At 32.2% G+C, this 26583-nt stretch overlaps 1 protein-coding gene and 1 long non-coding RNA gene across 2 annotated transcripts in view; one reads left to right on the forward strand and one right to left on the reverse strand.

Annotated features, from left to right (window-relative positions):
- Window positions 1–26583, forward strand: part of LOC147064232 (uncharacterized) — a 391070-nt gene that overhangs the window by 275144 nt on the left and 89343 nt on the right. The window lies entirely within an intron of this gene.
- Window positions 11556–25276, reverse strand: Traf6 (TNF-receptor-associated factor 6). The gene is made up of 6 exons (XM_085958698.1): window positions 25047–25276; window positions 24640–24779; window positions 23536–23848; window positions 21491–21666; window positions 20344–20598; window positions 11556–18431 (listed from the first exon to the last, which is right to left on the reverse strand). The coding sequence occupies exons 1-6, from the start codon at window positions 25086–25088 to the stop codon at window positions 18089–18091; spliced, it is 1269 nt and encodes a 422-aa protein (XP_085814824.1). The 5' UTR covers window positions 25089–25276; the 3' UTR covers window positions 11556–18088.

Below are 26583 nucleotides of genomic sequence, written 5' to 3' on the forward strand. Positions count from 1 at the left end.
CTCGACCCCCCTTCTTCCCCTACGCCCAGCTGCAGCGGAGATGCAGAGAACGTCATCCATTTCCCCGGAGACTCCAGTGGATCCCTGTAATCCTGATATCTCAATGCCACTTTGGCCTTCATACCTTTTTCCAACTCAGCAACTACAGTAGAACCACAATTATTCACACTAACTGGGAATCAACAGTCAAGTCTGATTAATCGAAAAAGCAAAAAACATTGTTATCAATAATAAAGAATGAATTTTCACTTTGCTAGTTAGCATAGCTCATAACCTCATTTGCAGTCAATAACATAACATAAGCGACAGGGTGAAAAGGTGTATTTACTCGAACATACACATGACGTAGGCCGTTCAGATTTTTGTCACAGTTTCCATGTGATCACTGCGTGGAGAAATTCACCTAAGTTGACATGCGTACCGGCTGTACTTTATTTTTTTGTTAAGATTACATAAAAAATATATATTTTATAAACATTTTTTCTTACTTTATTTTTGGACTATATACCTAGATAGAAGGAGTCTTATATGCTATTATTTTCTAATACGACATTTGAACGCATTTGAACTTAGCATTGTTAAGTTGGAAAACTGCACAGGTGTTACGGTCGCTAAGTTGGCATTTCCGATATCCTGACTAAAGCAATGGCTGCTTCTTTTTGATATCCATTATTTACTAACGATTTTTCAATTAAATAATAATTCCGAAATGTTATTGAATGCTTATCAATTCATTGCGATGGATTATGTTTTCATGCACTTCACGAATTGGCAAATAAATGTCATTGTAAAAGTGTGAAGTTCTCTTTAAATAAACGTGCAATGCGAAGTCACTTGTAGCTGACTTAATCAGCAGACCAGAGGTCCCTTTTTTTACTTCACTTTTATATTATGTGTAGACTTCATCTATATAGAAGAAGATTTACTTGAACCTTTTGACTTTATCTGATGCTTTTATGAAATTGATGATCATAATGAATGCCGGATACTCAAGGTTCTACTGTAGTTGCTATTCTTGCCATTTCACTCGTGGGATTATCTGTCTCCAAGCAACATGCTCCGAAGCATTATTTTCTACTTTTAAATTAATGACACATGTTTTTGTTAACTGCTCTGATATTATTGCATTTCACATAACATTGCCGGTTGCTGTTTGCTATTAACCCTATGTTTCAGCCCGTCACGTCTGTCATAGATCTCTGACACTTGGTGCTGAAAAATTCAACAAAACTGCAATTCTATTTTTTGTTATGGAAATGTCATAAATTGCAATTTATTAACATGGCTATTTGGGGGAAATCATTACAAAAATTCTGATATCTTTCTTCTTGTCAAAGTGATCAAGTCTTAGGGCCAAATGCATAGTAATACTTACGTAGATTAGTGAGATTATGCATTAGTCAACAGATTTTTAGATGCATAACGTATTATACAAGTGTTTCTCTCCTGAAAAATTGAAACAAAACCTGTCATAGTTACGTATTGTAAACAGAAAATCAACTAAATATACTTTTGAACATTGTTTACTTGTTTCCGACAAAGTAAAATTGTATTTAGTACCGATTATCTACACAAGCACGAAAGACTAGCAGTAGGTATTAAGAATGTCTTATTATATAATTTAAAGTATTCAAATCAATTGACATTTTATTTATATGCATGCTTCAACTGACGTAGTGTCGCAATACTTGCACTTTGTTATGAATACTTTATCCGCAGTGCGTGCATTTATTCAGTTAAAACCGGTGCTTGAAATATGATATTTTACGAACCGGAGCGCTCGATAATTTAATGAAAATATTAACATTGTCGTCTGATTGTATATGTATTTTATAAAAATAAGTGTGTTGGATTTATTATATTGCATATCTAATTCAGATGGTCTAATTAATATTTCCACGAGATGGAGCGATAATTTTGGGGATTTTATGAACCGGAACGGCGCTCTGGTGCGGTCCGGTTATTTCGAACCCTGGTTAAAACACTGATAAAGTAACCAATTCATTATTTAAGTTTATAAAAACTATTAGTTTAATTTTTATTCAATTTGAACTGTCTTACTTTCACCATTTGTATGTCAATTAAAATATATTTTAATCGGAACATATAAAATGGTACCTAACTCTTTCGATAGCCAAAAGTGATTTTACTAAATTGTCAACTATGCATTGGATTCATAATTAGTAAGTTTTACACTATGTCGACATTTTTGCATTTGGCCCTTGGTCATTAGATTGAGTGTTGCTTGGCATTAGTTTATGCTCATGCAGTGATGAACAGAAAAACATAATTTAATTACTCATATTATCACATGCAGATTAAAATGCCATGTTAGTAAATATATGACATGGCTTCCCAAACACTGCTCGAATAATAATTATTTTATTTTGAAATATTATAATAAAATTGTGAGACCATCAGGATATTTTTCTTCTCATGTTGGTGTTTTATAATATTTAGTTAGGTATACCCACCTATAAAATATCTAATTATTTAATAATGGCGATGATAATGCAAAGAATAAAAGATATGAAGTCTTTAGGAATGTGCGCCATGAATTTATATAAAAAATATAATATAAGTACATTTATATATTATATATTTCTAATTATTAATACATAATTATTATGTTTAGAATATTAAGGTTAGAGGGTTCAAAACGTTGTGATGCCATTTTATACGTCTTGTATTTAAAAAAGTTTTCACACAGAATATGTACACAGTATAGAAAACAAATAGTTCTTCAAAATTGTACACATTCACATAAGCTAGTATGCATTATAATAATTGTATTACAGACTAAGAGCGCGATGCAGACATAAACTTAAAAATGTAAGTCCGTAAGATAGGCGTCTATCGTTAGGAGGCCAATATCGGCAATTTACGTCTAAGTCAGGTTAAATTAGCAACTCTAGATGGTGTTTATTGCCATATGTTACTCCAGATGGTTCTGCTTCGCGCTCTAATTCATGGTTTTCGATTGTGTATTTTCAGTTTCATAGTTCAGAGTTCGGCAAACGATTTAGATTTGTTTCAAAAGGTATAAGTATATTTTTACTCGTAGGGAAGTTGTGAAGACTCCATTTTAAATGGATGTTCTGATGTTTCTACGGAAAACATTTTTTTTTGACTTATGTGGTTTTACACCTGGTCATAGAAATAATAAACAGTTTTTAAAATAATATTGTAATTCTAAAGAGCTCCGATTTGCTGATTCCCTGACCTAGTTCATTTGATCACTTATTCATCAAATACTATAACATTTTTAAGTTGTGTAGATTATGTATTAATTTAGTCATTAATTTTAGAATATCAATTAATTAATTAGACATTTATATTCAAAAGTACTTATCTTTTTTATATATAATGGCAGTGTTTATAATTATAATACAAATTTATTCCAATATTAGTTGAATTTATTATACATGTATGTATATTTTCATGTTCTTCCTTTGGTATATTATAAGACACAAAATTTTTGTTCTCCAGTAGTTTACATGTCACTGTGAAAGAACCATATTTATATTACTATGACTCAGTGGCGAAGGGTGGAGGTAGGCTGTTAAGATCCGCCATAAATAGTACACATTAAACTTTTTCAGACATACATATTTGTTTTCATTGAAATAAGACTACAATTTACAGATAATGTTGGTTAGATTTAAAAAAATCAATTAAACCCTGAAAAACCAAGCCATAATAGATAATAGTCAAAAAATACACGTCTATCTATAAAATATCTAAAATTATGCAATTAAATCATACATAACTTTGAGCATTTTATAGATAGAATAATATTTTTTATTTATTATAGTTTGATTTACGCAGGACTTAATGAATTAAAAAAATGAACCAACAATATGTGTAATATGTAGTTTTAATCCAACGAAAACAAATAACTATGAGTGAAAAATTGTGCACAATTTGGTCGTATTGCCCAAATTAGACCAAATCTATTATGGTTTCGTTTAGGCAGAGTTTAATTGATTTTTAAAAACTAACTAACACCATCTGTAAATTGTAGTCTTAATTCAATAAAAACAAATACATATGACTAACATAGCTTAGTGTGCACTATTTATAGCGAATCTTAACAGCCTACCTCCACCCTTCGCCACTGCTATGACTACTGTTTCTTTTTTTTAGTATACTAATGTTTCTTCCAGTTTTGTTTGAATGTCAAAAAAATGATAATATTATGTAATGATGTCTACATCTATATCATGTTTTTTTGACACAATACCGTGTATCTTTATATATATATATATATTATAGCCTTAAACATACAATATAGAAATTCCATACATGTTATAAAATAATCTACCTATTCTTTATACTTATAACCAATAATCAAAAAATAGCTCTCTTCATATTATGTTCTTTATTCATATATTTTGTAAGGTGGACGGTAAAGAAATCCATTATTTCATAGAGCGGCTTACTCTGCAACTCGGCTGCAACTCGGCTGCAACTTATTGATTCTCTGTTTGTAAATATTGTCAGTTTTGAATTAAAATAAATAGTAATACAAATAATGATATAACGGTGCAGTTAAACTCCTGAATTTTTGCAGTGTGAGGATGTGCTTTGTCGTGATGAAGAATTTCCCCCATTCTGGTATACTTCAGGTTTTGGTTCTATTTCTCGAATATTGTCGACAATAAACCTTCGCAGTAATTATTTCACCTGGTTTAATCAATTCAAAGGGAATTATACTGCAAACATCCCACCGAATGCACATCTTTCGAAGCATTAAAACTGGTTTAGGGGCTGGAATCAATATTTTATTCAACGGAAGCTATTTTGAACTCGTACAGAAAATAATGAATTTCTTTCCGACCCCCTGTTATTTAAATAAACATTCCTATTAAGAAATGAAATATTACGTATCTTAACCTCAATATTAATTGTATTTTTCTAGTGTTGAAAAAAACATAACAGATGGTTGTGAGTACATTTACATAGACCGTTTGACATTTCTTTTAAAACTTCAGTGAATTCCAGTAAACAATAATTACATCAGTACAAAATAAAAATATAGGTACTGTCAATTTCATAAAATAAATTAAAATAGACTAAGCCACGACCCTGATCTAAATTCCAGAGTATTTTTAATATATACAATGTCCAATTTAAAATTACAAACAAATGATGGCTTAGAATCCATTATTAAGTTAATCTGTCTTAATATTGTCCTGTTCAATTATGTATTTCGTCATCTGTCACAATTTTACAATAATAATAATTGTAAAGGGTTATCCAAGCTCTGGTACAAATTTGTTTTTTACACGCAATAAGGCCAATATTTTACGAACTGTATAGTATGTGGCAACATCCTGTTGGAACCTCATGTTTTCCAGATCAGATATCATTTGCCTATAGTGGACGCCATTGACCATAACAGTCGCTCTTTCATCATTTTCAAGGAAGTACAGCCCGATGACACCTCCAGCCCAAAATATTGTACCAAACGGTAACTTTTGCAGCATGTAACGGTCTCTCTTGAATCCCTTGTTGGTTTTCCTCACGCCAAATACGGCAGTTTTGCTTATTACTATATCCATTCAGGAAAAATCATTATTGGTTGCCTGTTCTTCCAAGACCCAATCGGCGAATCTGCAACGCTGCCCGTTGGCTTTAGTTCTTGTGAACTGGATTTTATACAGTTGTAGGTGAAAGTTTTCATGCAAATTTGTCACAAACAGCCGTAGAAATTGCTGCGATCTTCTTGGATCTACAGTAGCAATGTTTTCGCGGGCTGGACGAGCATGTACAGGCGTCAGGCATTTTTTTAATCAGCTTGCGAATACCGAATTCTGACTAATTTTTGCAGTATGACTCGAAGATTTTCCATTTTCGTATTATGATTGCACGATTTTTATGCACTGTGCGGTGGAGAAACTGATATGTCAAAAAATATGCACGAAACATTTGACAGAACTGTGGAATTTGTACTATGATTTGGATAATCCTTTATTTGTATGGATATAAATATATTGTACAGTCAAATATTAATGTTATTTTCTGATTTCCTATATTATGATGTAATTAATTTCTATTTATGATATTGCAGAACTGTCAAAATGTCTGCATTAATGATAATATTATAAAATAGTGTAGAAATAGTGTATGTGCGCACTTATTTTTCATATCCCCATAAGAATTTTCTTATTTGACTTAATATAGTCTTTGGACTATGAAAAGAAATTAAATAAAATGAGTATAATCTAGTAATTATTCCTTATACAGTAAGCCAAAATGTTTTACAAAATAACGATGAATGAATTTACAGGGTGTTTTGTCATATTATAAAATATTAGTAGTCGTGTCTACTATTTTTATTGTCTTCAAATTTCTTTTATTTACGTTAATTAAAATGCGAAGTTTTGTAGAACAAATTTTTTGTTACTGTCCATGAATATAAATGGTGTGTGTATTATATAAGTAATCTAAATATTCATTTGATCGTCTTATAGAATCTCACGTTTCAGATATGAACCTGCATTACTAAAGAAGTGACGATTTGTTGTGTCGATCATGATAGGATTTGTTACTGTTAATTAAGTTTTGTTTAAGATATACTTATCTTTATGATATCCTATAGTTAATTGCACCCGCAGTGGAATATGCCTGCCTATAAAATGTTTGAATACCACGATTGGACGAATTCACATGTGGTTTATTTTTCCAATGCGTATTTGGATCCAATAGGTTGAGCGAATGCCTAACAACCATTCCTTGTAAAAATGAAGTCTGTTCATATGACCCCATTCTGCGGAGGGTCATGTACTCCACCTTGGAGTGCAATGTTAATTTAGGTACCTAAGTTAATTTAATTCTTTTTATCATTTAGGCATGGATAATGTATTGTGGGGGGGGGGGGGGGGGTTATAGAAAATATGAAAATCACAAAACTGAGAAAATATATAACTATTCTCTTTTCTGGGAAGAAGAATGAGGGGGGTTCAAAAGTGTTTTAATAATTTGGGCAGGGGGTAAAAAAATTTGTGAAGATGCACAGGGGGGGTCAATTATACTGTAAATCGTGTGATGTTATTCACGATGAACACAGTAATTTGATACTTTGAATGAATTTGTTTTTTTTTTATTATATATAGATCGTAATGGTTTATTTTTTTATGCAATTCACATATTTGTCGAAAGTGAAGTAACATAATATCCATACCTTGTAATACATATTAGTAACATGGTTACCAACATCACGTAACATTTATTATTTTTATTAACTTCAAAAGTTAATAGACAATATAGGTAAAAAAACATTTTGTTATAAGTAAGTACTTGGATTAAAAAAAAAATAATATGAATTTATTCTGCGTAATGTATTTTTTTTTTGGATACTCTAATTTTAAAATTTACATTAAATATAAAGTGCGACATATTTAGCTACTATAATCCCTCATTATAAACACATGTACTATCATGTTGTTACTATTATAATTTTTGTTCGTAAATTGTAATTTAATTGGGAATTTTCAATGCTAAATGCAAATGTAGAGAGAGTATCGTAAAATACAATATATACATATTACTAATTTAAGAATAATAACTAATAGACGGAGAGTAGAGTTTTGCTTATAACAATAATATTTACTATTCAAATCAATATAACGTATATCATCGACGATTCTACAGTATCTGTTATGTGCACAAAACCAAAAGAAATTAAAAAAAAAAATATGTAACTATTAAATTGTATTACAATAATTTAATTGGAAGGTTTTAATGAAAATTAGAACGGTAAATGTGCCGCAGATGCCGTCATGAGATTTTATAACTTCCTTTTTAGACCAAACCAAACCTAACCTACCCCAACCTAATATTACGCAATATAATCTTAGTTTGTGGTAATGATGTATGAAAATTTTAAATTTTAAATTAACAATTATTGGATCGAAAAGCCTATGCGCCGACAGAAAATGATATTTATTATAATTGTCTACAATCTACATGGAATAAACTGTTTTCATAAAAAAAAATGATAAAAAGTCATCTGCGGCACAATTACCATTAGAACTACTGACAGACAATAGATTTCGTTGTAGAACTGGCTTTTATCTAACAAAGTGTCACGGTTGATTCAAAAAGAGAAAACTAAGAAGTGCCCCCTGATGGACTCAAACTATATGCAATGTGTTCTTCCACTGAGCTTAGCTAGATCACTAGGCTCAGAATGGCAAAAATATCTTCTGTTAATACTAAATATCAAACCACCAACCTTTCAATTAACAGCCAAATGCGCTGTCTGTTGCGCTACAGAGGCTGCGAAACCTTTCAATTAATTGCCATTAAACCACCAACCTTTCAATTAACTGCCAAATGCGCTACGGAGGCTGCAAAAAAACAATATTTAAATATTTAAGGCTAACCACCTAAACTTATGATTTGTTATCTTATTGAAATTAAGAAAACCATTTGTTTATTTCACCACTGATTTTCTGAATTGAAGCTTCACTTCTTCCATTTGTACTCATTTGTTTTGGAATAACTTGACGATTCCAAACACGTAGCAGACTATTTATAAGCGGATGAATATAAAATAATCTATCTGGCGATGTACATAACCTAAAACTGGCAAGCACATAGCAATTATTGCATAATCAATGACGATAAGCAATTAATACAAAAAAAAATAGGATGGAGTAAACAATAGGTATAGTCGATATATTGTATTTATTTTTATAATAGCGGTTTTCTGAAATTCAATTTAATATTATTCTTTTATCAAACTATTTCTTATATATTTTCTTTCAAAATTTTGTACCCTTTATCTGAAATTTCAATCTGAAAAGAAAAGGAAGATATGTCCAAAATCATTACTTCTGGAGAGCGCGAATTGAGTTTTAGACTACTTTGTATGTGAACTATGTTTCTGTGTGAAATTTATCAATTTGGTAGCATTGATTCGACTTATCCCGTTTTTCATGGTTATTATGGTAAATTTATCATATTCAATTAGTTTTTAAAATTTTTTGCATATTGAATGTTTAATTGGTGTTAGATTTTTCTTGGAACACAGAAAAAGGACATGTTTGCTAGAGAGAATTTTAGCTTTGGCAGTGGATTTTTTCTGCAAGACTTAAAAAAAGTTTTGTCTTTTTTCCTCAACAAAGGTTGCGATATTTATCATTTTCGGGAAATTTACTTACCTGTCTTGGTATATTTTTGATGATGAGAGTTGGCAACTCTTGCTGCATTATGTGTCGAGAGTATTGGGTGGAATTTAAAAACGCAGTGAAATTGTTCTTTTAAATTAAAAAAACGTTTTAAAAAAAATAAATTCTATCCCATGTCTAAGCTCGAATTATTATTAAACTTTTAATTAACTGTGTAAAATATTGTTATCAATAATGTTATATGTTAAGCTTATCTTTTATAGTTTTAACTTTATCTGATTTGCAGTGGTCCTAGAATATTATCATTTAATTAATAAGTAAATCAATTAGGTGATATTATCAATCAATCTCATTGGAATGTATTTTCTGCAGTAGATGATTATTAATTTTTTGCTTGGATGGTTCCGTTCATTCACAATTTTCAATGAAAAATTACTTTTTCCCATCTCCGGCACAGCCATGCCATATTATTCCACCAAATTATCTGATCTCATCCATCGGTATGACGTTAGGGAACTCATGATAGACTTCATTATCTGGTCTCCGCCGATTATGTGGTATCCCCGATGTCATTTTTGATGATATTTATTAACTTATTTGGCGACGAATGGTGTGCTTGATTTCTAATAATATATTTTTACAGTAAATTCAAAATTAATTGAATTTAAGCGTTCACGTAAGAATGTTTACAATACTGGTTTAAAAGAAAGTCAGGGTGTGTAAAATAACATACCCACTGCTTTTTTCACCATTTTTTCAAGATTAATTTTAGTGTTTTTAGTTTAGGATAGCTCAATTTAGAATATCACACAATTATCATTTGAAAATACAGTCTGTTGGAATAATATAACTATTAATAGGTGCATTTTTATATTATTACCTACCTATTATACCCACATATTTAGACTTTACATTACAGCCATACACAATTATCATATTTTGTCTATGGACACTAGTTCTATCAACTGAATAAAGTTACCTACTATTCCCACAGAGTGACCATTACATTACAAGCTGTTTTTACATTCATTTTAATATATTTCTTCTTTCAACTTGATACCAAAATAATTTTGTCTTCATGAGCATAATTAAGCTTGGTGTGTATTCCATTAACTTTTCTGCATAGATTCAGCACAGAAACTCGTGTAAAACCATTATATCTATTGTGCTCTGTGACACATTGTCACCCCCGACTTGTGAAATAGATATATTATATTTTTAAATATTGTATGTCTTCAATGTCAAAAAATACAAAAAAATCATGGCAATAATTATGTTTCATCAAAAATTTTATTTACTGGTTTTGTCTTTTATTGCTTAAAAGATAGACAAGGACTAAATGTGTATTTTTTATGTTATATAATCAACAGTCAATAATGCAGATTTTAATAACTCTTACAAAAGTTTTGTACTATTTCACACGATTTTTAGCGATCCAGGTTTTGCCTTTTGGCATCTTCAGGCTTTTGCCTCAGAAAAAATGTCAGTCGTATATTTACTACTAAAATATACATGGAGTCCGAAGGGGGCCAAAAGACGAAACTCAACTCGTCAATTAGAATCCAAATTCAAGTGGTCTCACAATCAACCAAATTCAAGTGGTGATTATAAAAAAAAAAATAACTTTTGACATTTCTTCCTGGGTAAGAGACAATATGTTTAGTTTACCTCTCAATAAAATTGTCTATTGTTCATAAAATGTACCCTATCACTTGTAATATGTAATATAACTGTAACTTGGTAATTTTATCAGTCGTCCCTTTCTCACATTTCTCCCACCCCACCCGCTTTGACGATAATTAAACTCAAACATTAGAATCTGCGCTCATCCTTGATAAAGACAATGTGAGCAAAACACAATGTCTTAAAACAATTTTTATATGTGGTGAATACCATGTAAATTGTGATAAATTTCCACTGAGTAAATATTGAAGTCATTCAAAAGATTTTGTCCACAACATTTGTCTGTTTTTTTAAATATTTTCTGACAATATTCAAAATATTTTTGGTTTATTGACAGTTGTCACACTGAGATGGAGTAATGGTCGCCTGCGACACTATTTTGTGATCTAAATAAATTATCTCCTTACTATTAAATATACTATAATCAAAAAAAAAAAAATTATAACCAACAATGTGGACTTCATAATAAAAAAAAAGGTTTTTACCGTTGAACCTACGCCACTATAAAATGATGTGATTTCAGATATTTGTGATAGTTTCAAAGTAGATTTAATTTGTACGGTAAGTAATTTTACAATAATGACTTGTATATTAGCGGTATATTACGACATATATTTTATTACCAGATTCTTGATCCTTCTTAGAAGGCAATGAATGCATCTTAATCTTAAAACTATTTACTCAATGGATGTTTTGTAATAAAGATTTAAGATGAATAAAAAAATTGTAATCAATATTAAATGTCTTTTATTTTATATTATCAACCTTAACAAAATGTATAGTATAAAAAATATAATGGAGGCACAAAATGGAATTTTAACTATAATAGTTAATCACAATAGATACAAGATTAATATGAAAATAATTAAATATTCAGAATGATTGATGAGGTTAAAATTTTATTAGAAATTGAATTGAAGGACCTGCTCATATATTCTATACAAAAGGCTGCTATCAAGGGTAGTTTATCATATTTATGTATTGAGGCAGTTAATTGTGAACTGTCAAAAAGTGCTATGTTTTAACAGCACCTCTCTTGGTTGTTTTAACTTTTAGAGCACCTACCTCAATGCATAAATATGATAGACTTCCCTCGATAGCAGCATTGTGTATAGAATAGATGCGTTGGGATTAAATAATTAATTAATTAGTCATCCCTTTTTTCTTTAAATTTGAATTGACTAATGCCATCTATGAGAATGTCTCGAAAGCTATCTAAAAAAAAAAAAACCATTTAAAATTCGATCAATGATAATGTTTTTGGACTATGGTGTCTCTTTATCCAAAAATATTTTGATTATCTTGAGGTATAAATAGTGTCGATCACAAATTGTTGGTTGGGAGTGAAATGCCAGATTAGGGATTGCTATATCGAATGAAAATATTAATACATTTCGGTATTTTATGTCAGGTAAATTCCGGTATTCATTTTTTTCATGACAGGGAACTTCAACGAAAATTCCATTTTAAAATTGAAGTAGAGAGAAACTTATTTCAAGCTCTTGCCAAATTCCATCAAGGCAAAAACTTTTCCACCAAAGATAAACATAAATTTGGTGGATGTTTTTGTTATATTTTCACTTTTGTCGGATGATTCAATCATTTGCGATGTAATTTTTTCAGTTTCTCTAAAAAATACCAGTATTTTAGATTTTCCGAGACCGAGTTTATGATAATAAGTTTAATTTTTAAATGAATGAAATATCAAGTTATGATTTATATATGAACAGAGTTTAAACATTTTCTCCTCCTAACCGAAAATCTGAGGGTTGACACTGTTTTATCACAGGGCCTTCAATTTATCATTGTGATATCTTATGATGATTATACACATTTATTTTCGGTCACTATCTCTGTGAAGTTTTAAAATTTTTGATTCTTCCATGCTCCTCATATCTACAGATCTAAGTTTTTACTATGTAATAATTTGTGCCATCAATTTTCAGGACAAAACCTTACATTATTATTTATGATTTACGTACAGATTCTTTGATCATTATTTTGTTAGTATTAAATATTATACATGGTAAAATAATATTTTAATAAAATTGTTCACTGCCTAAAGTCAGCTGCAAACATTACGCAGAAGCTTAATGATCTTTGACGTGATGACTAGGGCTTGTAATCCTGGTATTTTAATTTCCGGGACTTCTTGATCTCGAAATACTTGGATTGAGGATGTTAGAATCCTTGGATTAGTATTTTTTTAAGAGTTTTGGTTTATAAATACAAAAATATTGAAATCTCCAAACGATATACATCTTATTTTTTACGGGATCAGAAATAATATGCATACTAGTGGCGAAAGGTGGAGGTAGGCTGTTAAGATCCGGCATAAATAATGCACACTAAACTTTGTCAGTCGTACTTATTTGTTTTCATAGAACTAAGAATACTAATTACCGATGATGCTGTTAGTTTTTAAAAATTAATCAAACCCTGCCGTTCCAAAGATAATAATTTAGGTATGGTATGGGCAATCTGACAAAAATAGTAGTTTTTCACTCATAATTGTTTGTTTTTGTTAAATTAAGAATTCATATTACAGATGGTGATGGATAAGGTTTTTAAATTTCATTAAGACCTGCTTCAACCAAACCATTATAGATAAAAAAATATTCTTCACTCTATAAAATATCTAAAATTATGAATGATTTAATTGCATAATTTTAGATGCTTTATGGATAGACGAATATTTTTTGACTATTATTATAATAGCATGGTTTACATAGGGTTGAATTGAACTTTAAAACCAACTAACACTATTTGCATTCTGTAGTCTTAGTTCAATTCAAACAAATACGTATGACTGACAAAGTTTTGTGTGCACTGTTTATTTCGGATCTTAACAGCCTACTTCCATCCTTCACCACTGCTGCATACATAATTATAAATCATCAATCAAGGACAGTGTTACACATGCACGTACATTTTATTGGTTTTTATAAAATCCCGGGATTGAAAATTTTGTCAGGGATCACAATTCCTAGAGGCGACAGACACATTGGCATACAGCACATTCAACATATCATCTGGGGTCATCTTACAAAACAAGTAAGATTTACAGACAAAGTATTAGATAATTTTGTAAAAAAATAGTATTTTTACAAACATTTTATATACACTATATAATATAAGCTATGGCGAATTTATTTGATAATAAACAAGTCTTCAAATACATTATGATGCGCGTACTGTCCAGCGGCGGCTCCTCTAATACCATCCAAGTGCTACGCACCGCCTGCATCTTTGAAGACATCGGTCAACTTTTCATTGTTATTCATACGTGTATCACTCACTTCGCGAACTATGAACAATACTCCGTTTGTGCGCAAAGCGATTACGATCCAAACAGATTTTCAGTTTGCACAGGATTACAATGAGGTCATTATATACTTCTAAAACCGTGGTCGAATGTCCAGTAATGACGTTTTGTATAGAATTTTTTATACACTTTTAGATCGGCGCACAAAATTAGGACTCTAGAAACAAAAACGCCAGTTTCTGTTTTATAACAATGTTGGCGAGTTAATTTTTAACAATTTCACATTTAAGATTTAATGAATCGCCAAACTTTTACGAAAATACAAACTACCGCATTTATTTCTAAACCACTCAAATATATTCAGTAAACAAAAAAACACATCAGCGGTTATTTATTTGGCTGAAGCATTGTTTGCCCAGAGCGTAAAGTCGTAAACCGTGACATTTATTTTTCTTTATTGATATTAAATCATTTGAACTGTTTAAAAACTCTTTTAAAAAATATAATAAATTAACAAAGACATATTTAATTTACCTTTCGAGAAGTTCAACGTTTTGGTCTTTTTACAATAAGATATTATCCTAGCTTATTGACACGGCAGCCTTCGGTGATTAAGGTAATCATGGAGAGACGCTTTACGACCTTTACGTGGCTAGGACAAGTGTTCCTGATGCCGCCAAAGATTGTGACACTACGTACCCTTATAGCACAGCCTCAAGGGTTCCGTTGCCATGGCCGGCCCTCCCTCACCCTGCAGCGGTGCTACAAAAGCGACCTACGTGCTGCAGGTCTGACATGGCAAGAGACGCAAGAGTTGGCGTTGAACCGAGGGAAGTGGCGTGAACTTGTGCTTGCCCTATACTCCAATGCTGGGTATAGAAGGTAAACCATTGCGCACTACCAGAAAATGCTATTCTGAAGACCACCGGCCGCCACTGGTACTGTCATAGTATTTTGAATTATTATTCATGCTAATTTCAAGTAATTTTAACAGTTTCTACGTGCACGTATGTTAAAATTACTTCCGATATTGCATGCATAGATGATATTTTGAACAGAACCCAACCTGCAGACCATAAAAGACAACATTCTTATAGAAAATACAAAGTGCCAAACACTAAAAACAAAAAACACACAATGAGTCGAAAATGTGTAGGCATGTAGAAAATGATAAAAAAATGTTCATCGAGTCATGCGGGTGTCGATGCAGCGCTGTTCGCGTGAGGTGATCTCATTGTTGTTCTGGTAATTTCGGCAGATTTTGCTAACTGACAATGTTCGTTAAAAGGTTCAAAATGTGCTGGGATGGGAACATCAGTCTGATTTTAAATATTTTTTTTTTTATTTCATTTTAAATACCAAGAAAAAAAGACATTACACACTTTTCCCCTGCAGCGGCAACTGTGATATCACATAACGTGATCATAATATATTTGAAACATTATATGTATAATATTTTAAATTTACAAAATTAATTATAATATTTATTAATATGTACATATTACATATTAAATTTAGCTGCTTAAAAATTTGTCAATTAAAAATCAAATAAGGCACATTTTCTTAGCTTATAAAACAAAAACTCAATAAGTACATTTTATGGTATACTTATCTTTAGAACTAGATAAAAGATAATATCAAAAATGTAAATAACAATGAATTGAATCAGATTGCATAGAAAATAAGTGAAATTTTTTAATAAATTTCATCTAGCCGGAATGTCCTTTTATTTATTCTAAAATACTGTGGGTAAATAAATACACATATATGTATGTAGATATAATGTACATGAGAATCAAAGTGGGACATAAGCCATTTACGAAAATTCACAGGAGACTCGCAAACATGGATGTAAAATGTCCGTTTTTCATAATACATATACCATTCTAACTTTAAACTCAGAAATCTATATGAAAATGACCGATATTGAAACTTTTGGTGGATTTTTTGGAAAAGAGCATCACTTGTACTATCGTAATCAATTGAAACATGAATTTAGTATAAAGTGGCGTTTGTCCGACTTTGATATTGAGTTAGTCTATTATAACAATGATGAATAGCAGTATTTGTTAAAGTGACAAACAATTCGGATGTTTTATAAAATTTTGGAATGTATGACAAATAAATCCTTACAGTGGATACTAGGGTTTGCAATCTCGATTGATATGTTGTTCCTGATATCCCAGGATTGATCATTGAAATCCCAAAAATAGCTTTTATGAGATTTTCATCTAAAACTTCTAATGTCTCGTTAGCGTACGAGAATTATTATTTAACCTTAAATACACCACCACTAATTGATTTATGGACAAAATTACATCAGCAAATAGAGGAAAATATCTAATATATTCATTTATATTTCCAATATAGTATGGTCATGTACTCATAGGTAGTAAATTGCGACATCGTGTGTTTTATCGGGACAGTGAAAGAATAAAAATCTTTCATACAAAATTTTTGTTATAAATCCTGAGATTAAAAATACTAATCCTGGGATTGAAAATTCTGTTCGGGATTGCAATCCCTAGTGGCTACTGATGATGCAAAATGCATGGTTAAGTATTTATATGACAATAAAATAAACAGACTTTTAGTCATCTCTCATCGTCACAATATTATTTTACTTATTTTATTTACAATAGTTCCTAGTGAAGTTTAACTGAATGAACAAATTTGAAGCATAATTAATTAATTAATGAGAGAAACAAACAATCCTAATAGCGCCTGTACACGTGCATGGATTTACTGGTGGCAATAGTGCTTATTTTAGACTATCATGACAATAATTGTTTAAACGTAAAAGTGCTGACTGTCTCTCCAATTCATTTTTTAAAAGTGAGCGGGACGCGATGTTGTCATTTTATGGTACTATTTCGTACTATTTGACAGCTGTGAAAATCGGTCAATTAGAAAGTTTGTTTTTTTGCCGTCAGGTTCGCCACTATCGTTCTACTGCGCAGGTGCAGATTGAATTTTTTTTTTTACTGTCACGAAAATTCAGAAGCTTCCAAACTTGTTTGATTCATGCATGCAATCTTGCCAACTGCAGGATAATACATGTTTACCCATACATTCTCTTACTGTCAACAGTAAATCCATGCACGTATAAATGCAAAGTAATACTTATTCAAATAAGTCAGCCAATTTCGGGTAAAAAAGAAATAACACAGCTTGCCGGCAAAATTGAAACAAAAGTGACAGCTGCTGTCAATTAATTACGTTTTGATAAACCAGAAATCAAGTAAATATAGTTTCAGTCAAATCAAGATTATATTGAGTACCTACTGATCATTTATGCAGGAATGAATAACTTGCATGCATTTGCAGAATTGTAAACCTTTTTTATTAAAGAATTGATCAATAGCGATTTGTGAAAAATATTAATAAACATGGAGAGCAAAGACGGATGCTAGAAAAAATATGCTACAAAAACTGTATCCACAAGCGTGCATTTATGCAATAAACCACCAAACGCAACAATTAATTATTGAAAGTCTATATTAACTATTAATTTATAATTATTTAATTCATATCATGAAATTTACATAATTTTACAATAATTTTATGTAAACTGAAAAATATATTTTAACAATTTACGGAAAATCATAATTTAAAAGATGGCAACACGGAAAGCGACAATGTCAAGATATTGATTGTTTTGGCAAAATGTGATCAATGCATGAGGGTCGTAATTAGTTAGTTTTACATAACATACATATTCTATACATCAGGCCCAAAGATTCACTATATTCAGGCAGCGGTGTGAAACTGAATTTCGATCGTAGTCCTAGTTATTTGTAACACTTTGAATGCAATATGGTAAAAATATGTTAAATAATATAACGAAATATTCAATCTAAAATCTTCATTTACTGCAAACAGATTCCTACATTGCATTTGAGGTTACGCAATAACTAGCACTACTCTTGGATCTCACCATTTAGTGCCGCGGCCTGATCAGATCCATAGAATCTTCTACAGGTCAGAGTAATGTTAAATTGTTTCAAACTGCAGATGCTTCTGCTGGTTGAATTTTAAATTTAATCTGCAGCGAGTCGCTTGGTATGAAACCTTTGAATTTAATATCGCTGGAGGAGACATACTCGGAGAAACCGAAGCCTTTGCGTGAGATGTCCGTGGACGGCTTTTCAAAAGCGAGTATGCCCGCCTTGGCCACCATGTTGTCTTTCAAGGAGAGCTGAGGGAAGGAGGGGTTGATCAGAGTGAGTGAGATATTGCCGAGGAAGGGCCATTCAAGAATGTCATCGTGTTCGCTCCGCATGACGTGCAGGTGCAGCGCCAGGCACTGCGCTCTCACAGGAGAGCAGTTCAGTCTGGCGCAGAACCTGAAATCCAAATATCATTTAAATTAAATTATTTCACTTATTGGAAAAAATAAATATTGAAAAAAACATCATGAATGTATGTGTTGTTCTTACCCCCGATGTTATGTTTATCTATTCTGAAGGTTGCGGATGTGTGTGTGACATGGAGTGTTTCGGGACGTGATGAATAATACACAGAGATAGTATTTTCATGGTTTTATATTGTAGTAATAAATTTGGTATAAACACGGCACAGAATGACTGTCACATTTGTATAGGTTGATTTAAGTAGATTGAATTTTGAATTTAAAAGGATACGCGGACGAGCAGGACGTATTGACTACATTGTAGGAAGGCCGGAAGACAACTGTTTGATTATCGTTGCGTTGTTGTCTGTGGTCTATCAATGACCACAGACAACAACATGACAGTTTGTAGAGTTATACGAAACCTCTGCAGTCCTATATAGGAAGGAGCCTAAAGGTAACTATGAAAGTGATGTTGAAAAAAATTTATTAAGATTAATATTTAAATTAGCTGCAAATTATGTCGCATTATATATTCATAATAATGTATTGGTACCTTTCTGCCCCAGCGCTCTTCACGAGGACGGGAGAGGGCGGAGTGGCAGTACCTCATTTCCCAGGTGGTTGGTTAGTAAACATTTTGAAAACGCGGGTTATTATAAAACGAAAACATGATATTTGGCAGAGTCGTCTTGGTTTATTGAGTCACTTGATGTCAGTGGCAAAGGGTCGAGGTAGGCTGTTAAGATCCGACATAAATAGTGCACACTAAATTTTGTCAGCCAAATGTATTTGTTTTCATTGAACTAAGACTACAGTGTATAGATAGTGTTTGTTAGTTTATAAAATTCAATGAAACCCTGCCTACCCAAGCCATAGTAGGATAATAGTCCAAAAATATTTGTTTATCTATAAAATATTTAAACGTATGCCATTATAGCATACATCATTTTAGATAATATATTCTAGATAAAAGAATATTTTTTATTGATTATGGTTTGGCGTAGGCAGGGCTTAATGAATTTGAAAAAACTAACCAACGCCATCAGCTGTATTATGTATTCTTAATTCAACGAAAACAAATAAATATGAATGAAAAAGTGTGCACTATTTTTGTTGGATCGCCCATAGCATACCAAAACTATTATGGTTAAGTTTAGACAGGGTTTAATTGAATTTTAAGAACTAAACAGCACCATCTGCTAATTGTATTCTTAGTTCAATGAAAACAAAAACGTATGACTGGCAAAGTTTAGTATGCACTATTTATGTCGAATCTTAACAGCCTACCTCCACCCCTCTCCACTGCTTGACGTAATAAAAACTACTGAGAAAAACAGATTGTTTATTGATGACAAATTATTTATTCCTGCGAGTGGACATATTGTCAGACCAAACCGACCTTAGAGGAAGGGATGCCGGAATGTCTTGAAAAAGAAAGTCAGTCTCTTCAACATAACATTAAGCAAACAAAGGCCACGATCCCGCTGGAGGGAGAAAGATAGAGCGTTATGACGGAGGGAGAAAGTGTGTCACCAGGTATCTACATGTCCTTTTATAAACAACGAGTCACCACCAGCAGATTGAAACACTCTACAAGTAGACCCTTGTAGACTAGCTTATTTTGCAGACGAGTTTTTTGAAACAGCCTACTTCAGTTATTTATTATTTATATAGACAAGTGTATGCACCATTTTTTTCATCAATAATCCTACTAAATTATGATGAATACATTTATTCAGTTGTTTCAAAAAACACTTTTGTAAAAAAATTCAAATATAGTTTCATTTATTAGCTAGCATTCAGCTGACGACTTGTATTGTCAAAACAGTGCATCGGAATGTTCACTGCTGACTTAAGACAGAGAGGAATGTTTTGTTAAATTAATTTGACGAAGAGCATCTCACCTGTAGCCATTGGGTGAGGTGTAAAATCCTTGGCTGTAAAAGAATTTAGTGGTATCATTCAGCATGACAGCCATTTTGCTGTTGAAGTTATCGATCTTCCAGACATAAGTGCCCATGCAGTATTTGAGTTGTATGTCTTCGGTCAGGCGCCGGTAGTTTTGGTTGAGAGCGGTCGTCAGGCACGACAGATTTCCGATTGTAATATCTTGCTCGCGGTTGCGCTGCTCCAAAACCACAACTCGCTCGTACAGTGCCCTGCAATCGTGGCGCAAATGCAACAGAAAAACTATGATTAGTAAATTATCTTCGTTTCTAACTGGAGCAAATGGGCCTCCACAGAATGTAGGTTATACAAATAGTTTACCATTCAACTAACTCATTAGGTCACTGGATTAAACCCCTATTTAAATATAAATTGTGAATGGCTTCTACATGCGGCAGAAGTAAAATATAAACAGTCTACAGATTATACAAACTTAGTTCCCAAATATACCCCAGATTCTTTATTACGGCATATGGGTCCTTAATTGTCGGATATTTCTTATAATTGATTTTTTAGTGGTTATATCAACAATACTATTAATTCTGTTATATTCCAAGTTGACAGAAAATCGGAGAAACATTAATAGAATTTATTGTTTCCATCTACTATCACCACCTAGCGGACAATTATAAAAGCAGTACACCGTAATATTAGTCACCGCTATCGATCAATAGGTATCTATGTCATAACTATAAATTAAATTAAAAGTAATTAGTCACTTGTCAAATGTAAGTCTGTGGAGTTCGATATTTTGTATCTCCTAAAATAATAAAAAACATGTATTTAAAAAAAATACGCAATAATTCATCACTCAATTTTATTTTGAAAGTGAGAGCTACAAATACCCCATACAATAGGTAAATGCAGAGATGTCATTGTTAAGTTAGCCCAACTAATATATTCTTGTTATAAATATGCCACATATTTTTCTCACTGCTACTAAGTCGTTGATTTTGGTGTTGTGGGGTTAAGTGTTGTTTAAGGCCACTTAATTTTTGACTATGCATTTCATGAACCCTTCGTTTACCTCCCTTCAAAAGACACGGTTTGCCACTGGTTTAGGAATATTTGTTGAAGGTGAATGAAATTTTAAATTTTACAAACCTTATGAGAGCTTTCATTGACATCTGACTGCCATTTTGGTTAGCTTCGGATGACTTGTCCGTACTGTTTTTATCGGGGGCTTCCCAAAGGCACATTGCTTCTTGTTCAGTTGCGTACGCGGCCGAACCGTCTAAATCTTGATTGGCTTTCAATTTTGAGTAGGCGCTCATCAGGTACTGTCAAATGATAATGTTGTAATCAAAATGTGTAAACTATAAATAGACAGGGTGTTTTAAGTTGTAAGTTTTTATACTTCATACTGTTTCAATGCTTTGTTTTTGGTTCAAATCGGGCACGTTTCATTTTCAAAACAATGGTCAATGTATGTAGAATTAATAAAACAATACGTATCATCCGTTCATAACAAATTAAAACTTCAGGATATGTCTTGGCAATATAATGAACAATTCATAAATATAGATCTGAAAAATTCATAAACGAGAGAGAGAGAAAAGTATCTGAAAAAGGTGGATGCGAGATATGTAATAACAAAAAATGTCATTAGCCAATGTAATTAGTTAGGATTCCTATAGCATTGTGGTCGATGTGCGTGGGCACGAATCCCAAGAGACACAGGTTCGATTCCTGTCTGATTTTTTTTATTGGTTATATATTTTCTCAGAAGTGTTTTCAAAATTATGTATCTTCAATAAAAAGAATATTACATTCTTTAATCTTGTGAATTATTCGTTAAATAAAAAAAATAGTTAATTAAAAAACGCCATGTTGAATTTGAAAGAGCAAAAATATTATTAAAACGACTAGCGTGTCCAGTACGATGCGTTGTCTTCACGGTATGTATATTATAACTCTGAGACTTGAACAGTAAAGGCAAGAGTAAGGCAGAGGCTAGACGCTTTTGAAATGCGGTGCTTGAGGTGGATGCTGAGAATCTTATGGACAGCCAAACATACCAATGACTCTGTAATCAGTGAACGCCAAATTCGGTTTGCCTTTGCCGCTAATTATCATTTATCTTAGTATGTAGTTTTTTTGTCAGTTTCACTTTCATATAAAGAGTTATCAAATAAGTGATATATTCACTGAACTTTTCGCTCAATAAGTGGATTATGTCACGAGTTATATGGCATACTGCACCATCTTGTTGGAACCACATATCGTCCAGATCAAAATCATCTAATTCATGCCAGAACAAATCATTATTAATCATGTTTCTGTAGCCTTCATGATAGATACTGCATTCCCATTTTCATTTTTAAAAAAATATGGTCCAATTACACCTCAGACCGTAAACCGCACCAAACTGTTAATTTTTGTGGATGTAAAGGTGTTTCAAGAATAACAGGTGGGTTTTCATCACTCCAAATGCGACAATTGTGATTAGTTACGAAGCCATTTAACCAAAAATGAGCTTCATCACTGAAGATGATGTTTTCATGAAATAATGGGTCTGTTACGGGCGGAACCGAATGGTCATTTGGTTTAAATTCTTGTGTTAATTGTATTTTATACGCCTTCAAATGAAAATCTTTATGAATAATATTCCATGTAGTATAAGAAGGTCCAAGATCTTGAGAACGACATGTAATTTGATTGTTCTGGATTTTCATTCATAATTTGATTCACAACATCAATATTTTCAGCAGTATGTTTACGTTTTTGACGGGTTGGATTGTTAACATTGCAAACATTACCATTTGGCTCGAATATTCCAATTAAATTACGAATAGTAAGCTTTGTAGATCGATTATTTTGACCATAAATTTCACGTAATGTCTGAAACGTTGCTCGAATAGATTCATTATTGTTAAATTTCAACAATTTGTGTAACAACTGTACAACTGTGTATCTTTCCATGATGATTTGCCAAATAATATTGAACACAAATGTTAGTTTTGGTGGGTTTAGAAAAAAAGGGCTGCAATGACGTTATAAAAATCTATAGTACATACTAATTTGATGACCCTATATTTAGGCTCCTTCTAGATGGGGCCGTTGTTTATAATAAATACCTTGTATTATCCATACCGAGAAAGAAAGCGAACAACCTATTCATACAAGCAATACAAGATTACAAAACTTACTCCGAGGTGATTCTGGATGCTGCCTTCCATATGCCTGGCGAGGTTTTCTTCGTTTTTTAAAATCAACGTACAGCCTAATTCCTTGAAGGAACAAGGAATCCGAGTGGACTTAGGACTCTCATTGATGTGCTTCCGATAGTCGCATGAGTTGACGTGCGATTCTAGTTCCATAGGCGTCAGTCGAACGGAGCAGCCGTGCGCAGAGAACGGACATATCATGCGCTGTTGGAGAATCTCTCTTCTCGTGTAATTGTCCGGAAATAAATCAACAGTCCTTAGAACTATGTTGTCTATTGGACAGTAATTCTTTTGTCTGTGGAATAAGGATAGACTGAATTAAATACATATATGGAATTAATACAACTATTCTACAATAGGTTGTCCAGTGTGATGGCTGCTATTTTAAAATGCTGTATTGTAGTGTGAAAGATGGACGCAGGGTTCGGGGTATAATATGTACATGACGGAGCAGGGGGGTATTTGTTTTTCCACATATCGTTGCTAAGATGTCCAGCCATGATACAATTGGTCTATTGAGGGCTTATATTAATTAATAAGCTATATTTAACAAATTTTCTCAAATTGACTTTTAAATTCTACACATTCATTATTAGCCAAAGAATTTGGATGAAGGAGTCTTGACAATCGATCAATTATTTGAATATCAAATCGAGTTCCTATTACAAATTTAAAGGTAATGGTGAATGGACCACATGACCTTTTATAAGTTTCTTTTGAGACCAAACCCAAGCTAACCTAATCTACTCCAACTTAATCTAACCTGCCCCAACCTTAGTTTGTGATAATGATGCATCAAAATATTTAAAAATATTAAACTACGTAACGTAAATTAAAAATTATTGGATCGAAAGGCATCTCCACCGACAGAACAAGGTATTTAATATAATTGTCTACATGGAATAAACTGTTTCTGACGAAAGAAAATGGTTAATGGTCATGCGGTCATCTGCGGCACAGTCAATCAATCTGATGTTTGAATTGATGGATTGTTCCTGTGTGGTAACAAGCTCATTATTTTCTTCTTTTATTTAAAACTAGTAATAATGTTGATTAAATGCACTATGGGAAATGACGAGTACTCACTGTAACCAAGATGAAATACATTTTTGGCAAAATCTATGGCCGCATGATGTCAAAACAGGGTCCTGCAGCCAATTCAGGCAGATGGAGCATTCATGGCGAGATTCTGGCTGTATATCCAATGCACTGATGTCTGGAACGGGCTGGAGAAGTTATAATAATGAAAACTACATTGATTATCTATTTTTTAAATTGGGGAAAGCAGTATTTTATAATATACATATGTAATGGTATTCAAATTTAATATGCTCAGCATGTTGTTCAAGGATAAGTTTGTAATAATCTAAAATATTATATCAAAACAGTTTGCCTACGTCGAGTTATTACTTGTCGAGTAACAGCAGGATTAAAATGCTTGAAATTGTGTAATGAAAATGCGCATGATAATATTTCGATAAAACAGGACTTACAGCCAAATTCTCCTCAGGATTTTCTGTTCGAGGAATATCCATATTTACAATATGTCGTGAATCAAAAGTAAACTCTATGTAACAATTTTTCTTAATAACATGACAATGTCAGACTAACATTTTTAAATTTAAATATTGTATAATTTCAATCTAATATATTATTCAAATGTCACTTTTGTAGCTTCAATTTTCCAATTACAATAATAAATAACCAAAGTGAATCAGTTGAGTTGAATGATGTCACTTTTTGAATATGGCAAGATTCATTGCCTGAATGCCAATGAGAAATTTCCCTGCATTGTAGGGTTGAATTTATTTTACGATTATGTATTATAATGACACAGATTACTCTTTTTATTGAAAAGTGACTTTATTTTTTATTCTTTACATGAATATTGGTCATAATGTCTTTGGGCCATACATATTTTTATTTCCGCAATCAATTTGAATGTAAATAGCTACGTCCCCATTTAGTCACTTCAACGCCGACTTCCTCTTCAACTTTTAAATTCTGGTTTTACACCGAGAAGTTTTGTGCATGCGCAGAGGAGATGAATCCGTTTTACTGTCTACATTCGTTCATCACAGCTTACACTTCGTTGAGTCATAGATTATACATCGAAATAGATTCGCAGGTGATGAATAAAATTATTCACGGTAATACAGCGCCACCACGGAGCGTACGGGAAACGAGTGTGAAAAGTTAAAAGAAAACAGTAAAATTTGGAATAACAAATACTTATTTTTTTAAACTTATTATCACAATCATATTTGTAATAAATAAGCATAATTGAGTGTGTCCTAACGACAAAACAAGTCATGGAACTAGGTTAGTGCCATCTATCGGTGCACTTTGTATTACATTAATGATATTTTATTCTTGTATGGATATTCACCCTCGCAAATAAAATATTCTATGCCCGAACGTCATACGAATAATTCTGATTGTCAAAATAAATATTACAATTATACTAGGTAGGTATATTGTAGGTAATTACATCAATTTAAGTTGAAGAGATTTAAATTTAATGATATAATATATTTTCTGACTACTGTTCGGAATAATGAGGGCAACAGAATCGAATGAAAACGTCCTTTTTCAGATACACGGATGTCAAAGGCAAAATGGTGTCAGCCACTTGCTCAAACTATTAGGTCTTACCCTGACACACAAATTGAAAAGCATTATGTGTACTTGCCAGACCCAGGATTTGAACCTGGGACCCACGGCATAATAGTCCAACGCTTAAGCCGCGCGGCCACCGTGAGCGTTATACATAATACGACACATCAATACTACAATATGTCATTGAATACCTACCTACCTACTATAACTAGATAATATATTCGATACAACACAAGTGACTCGTATGAGAACCACGAGGGTTCATTTTTGCTGTAGCCCCAGCTCCACTACTTGTTGTTTCCTTAGTCTTGTGGAGCTCCTTTGAAAAATACGAACTCAAGCTCTCAATTTTATTTTTAACCCCTGTTATCGACATGCCATTTGACTCGTATGCAAACCACGAGGATTCAT

This window comes from Rhyacophila brunnea, unplaced genomic scaffold (genome assembly GCF_057557595.1).
Source record: "Rhyacophila brunnea isolate RB1 unplaced genomic scaffold, BYU_Rbru_1.0 scaffold_8, whole genome shotgun sequence".
NCBI lineage: Eukaryota > Metazoa > Arthropoda > Insecta > Trichoptera > Rhyacophilidae > Rhyacophila > Rhyacophila brunnea.

What these genes read in the sequence shown, in the direction of transcription:
- Traf6 (XM_085958698.1), bottom strand. Translation starts at nt 25,088, where the DNA reads ATGGATATTCCTCGAACAGAAAATCCTGAGGAGAATTTGGCT. An exon ending in TCAATGAAAGCTCTCATAAG is followed by an intron (nt 20,599 to 21,490) that starts GTTTGTAAAATT and finishes CCACGATTGCAG; the next exon opens with GGCACTGTACGAGCGAGTTG. An exon ending in ACCTCACCCAATGGCTACAG is followed by an intron (nt 18,432 to 20,343) that starts GTGAGATGCTCT and finishes TTTGGATTTCAG; the next exon opens with GTTCTGCGCCAGACTGAACT.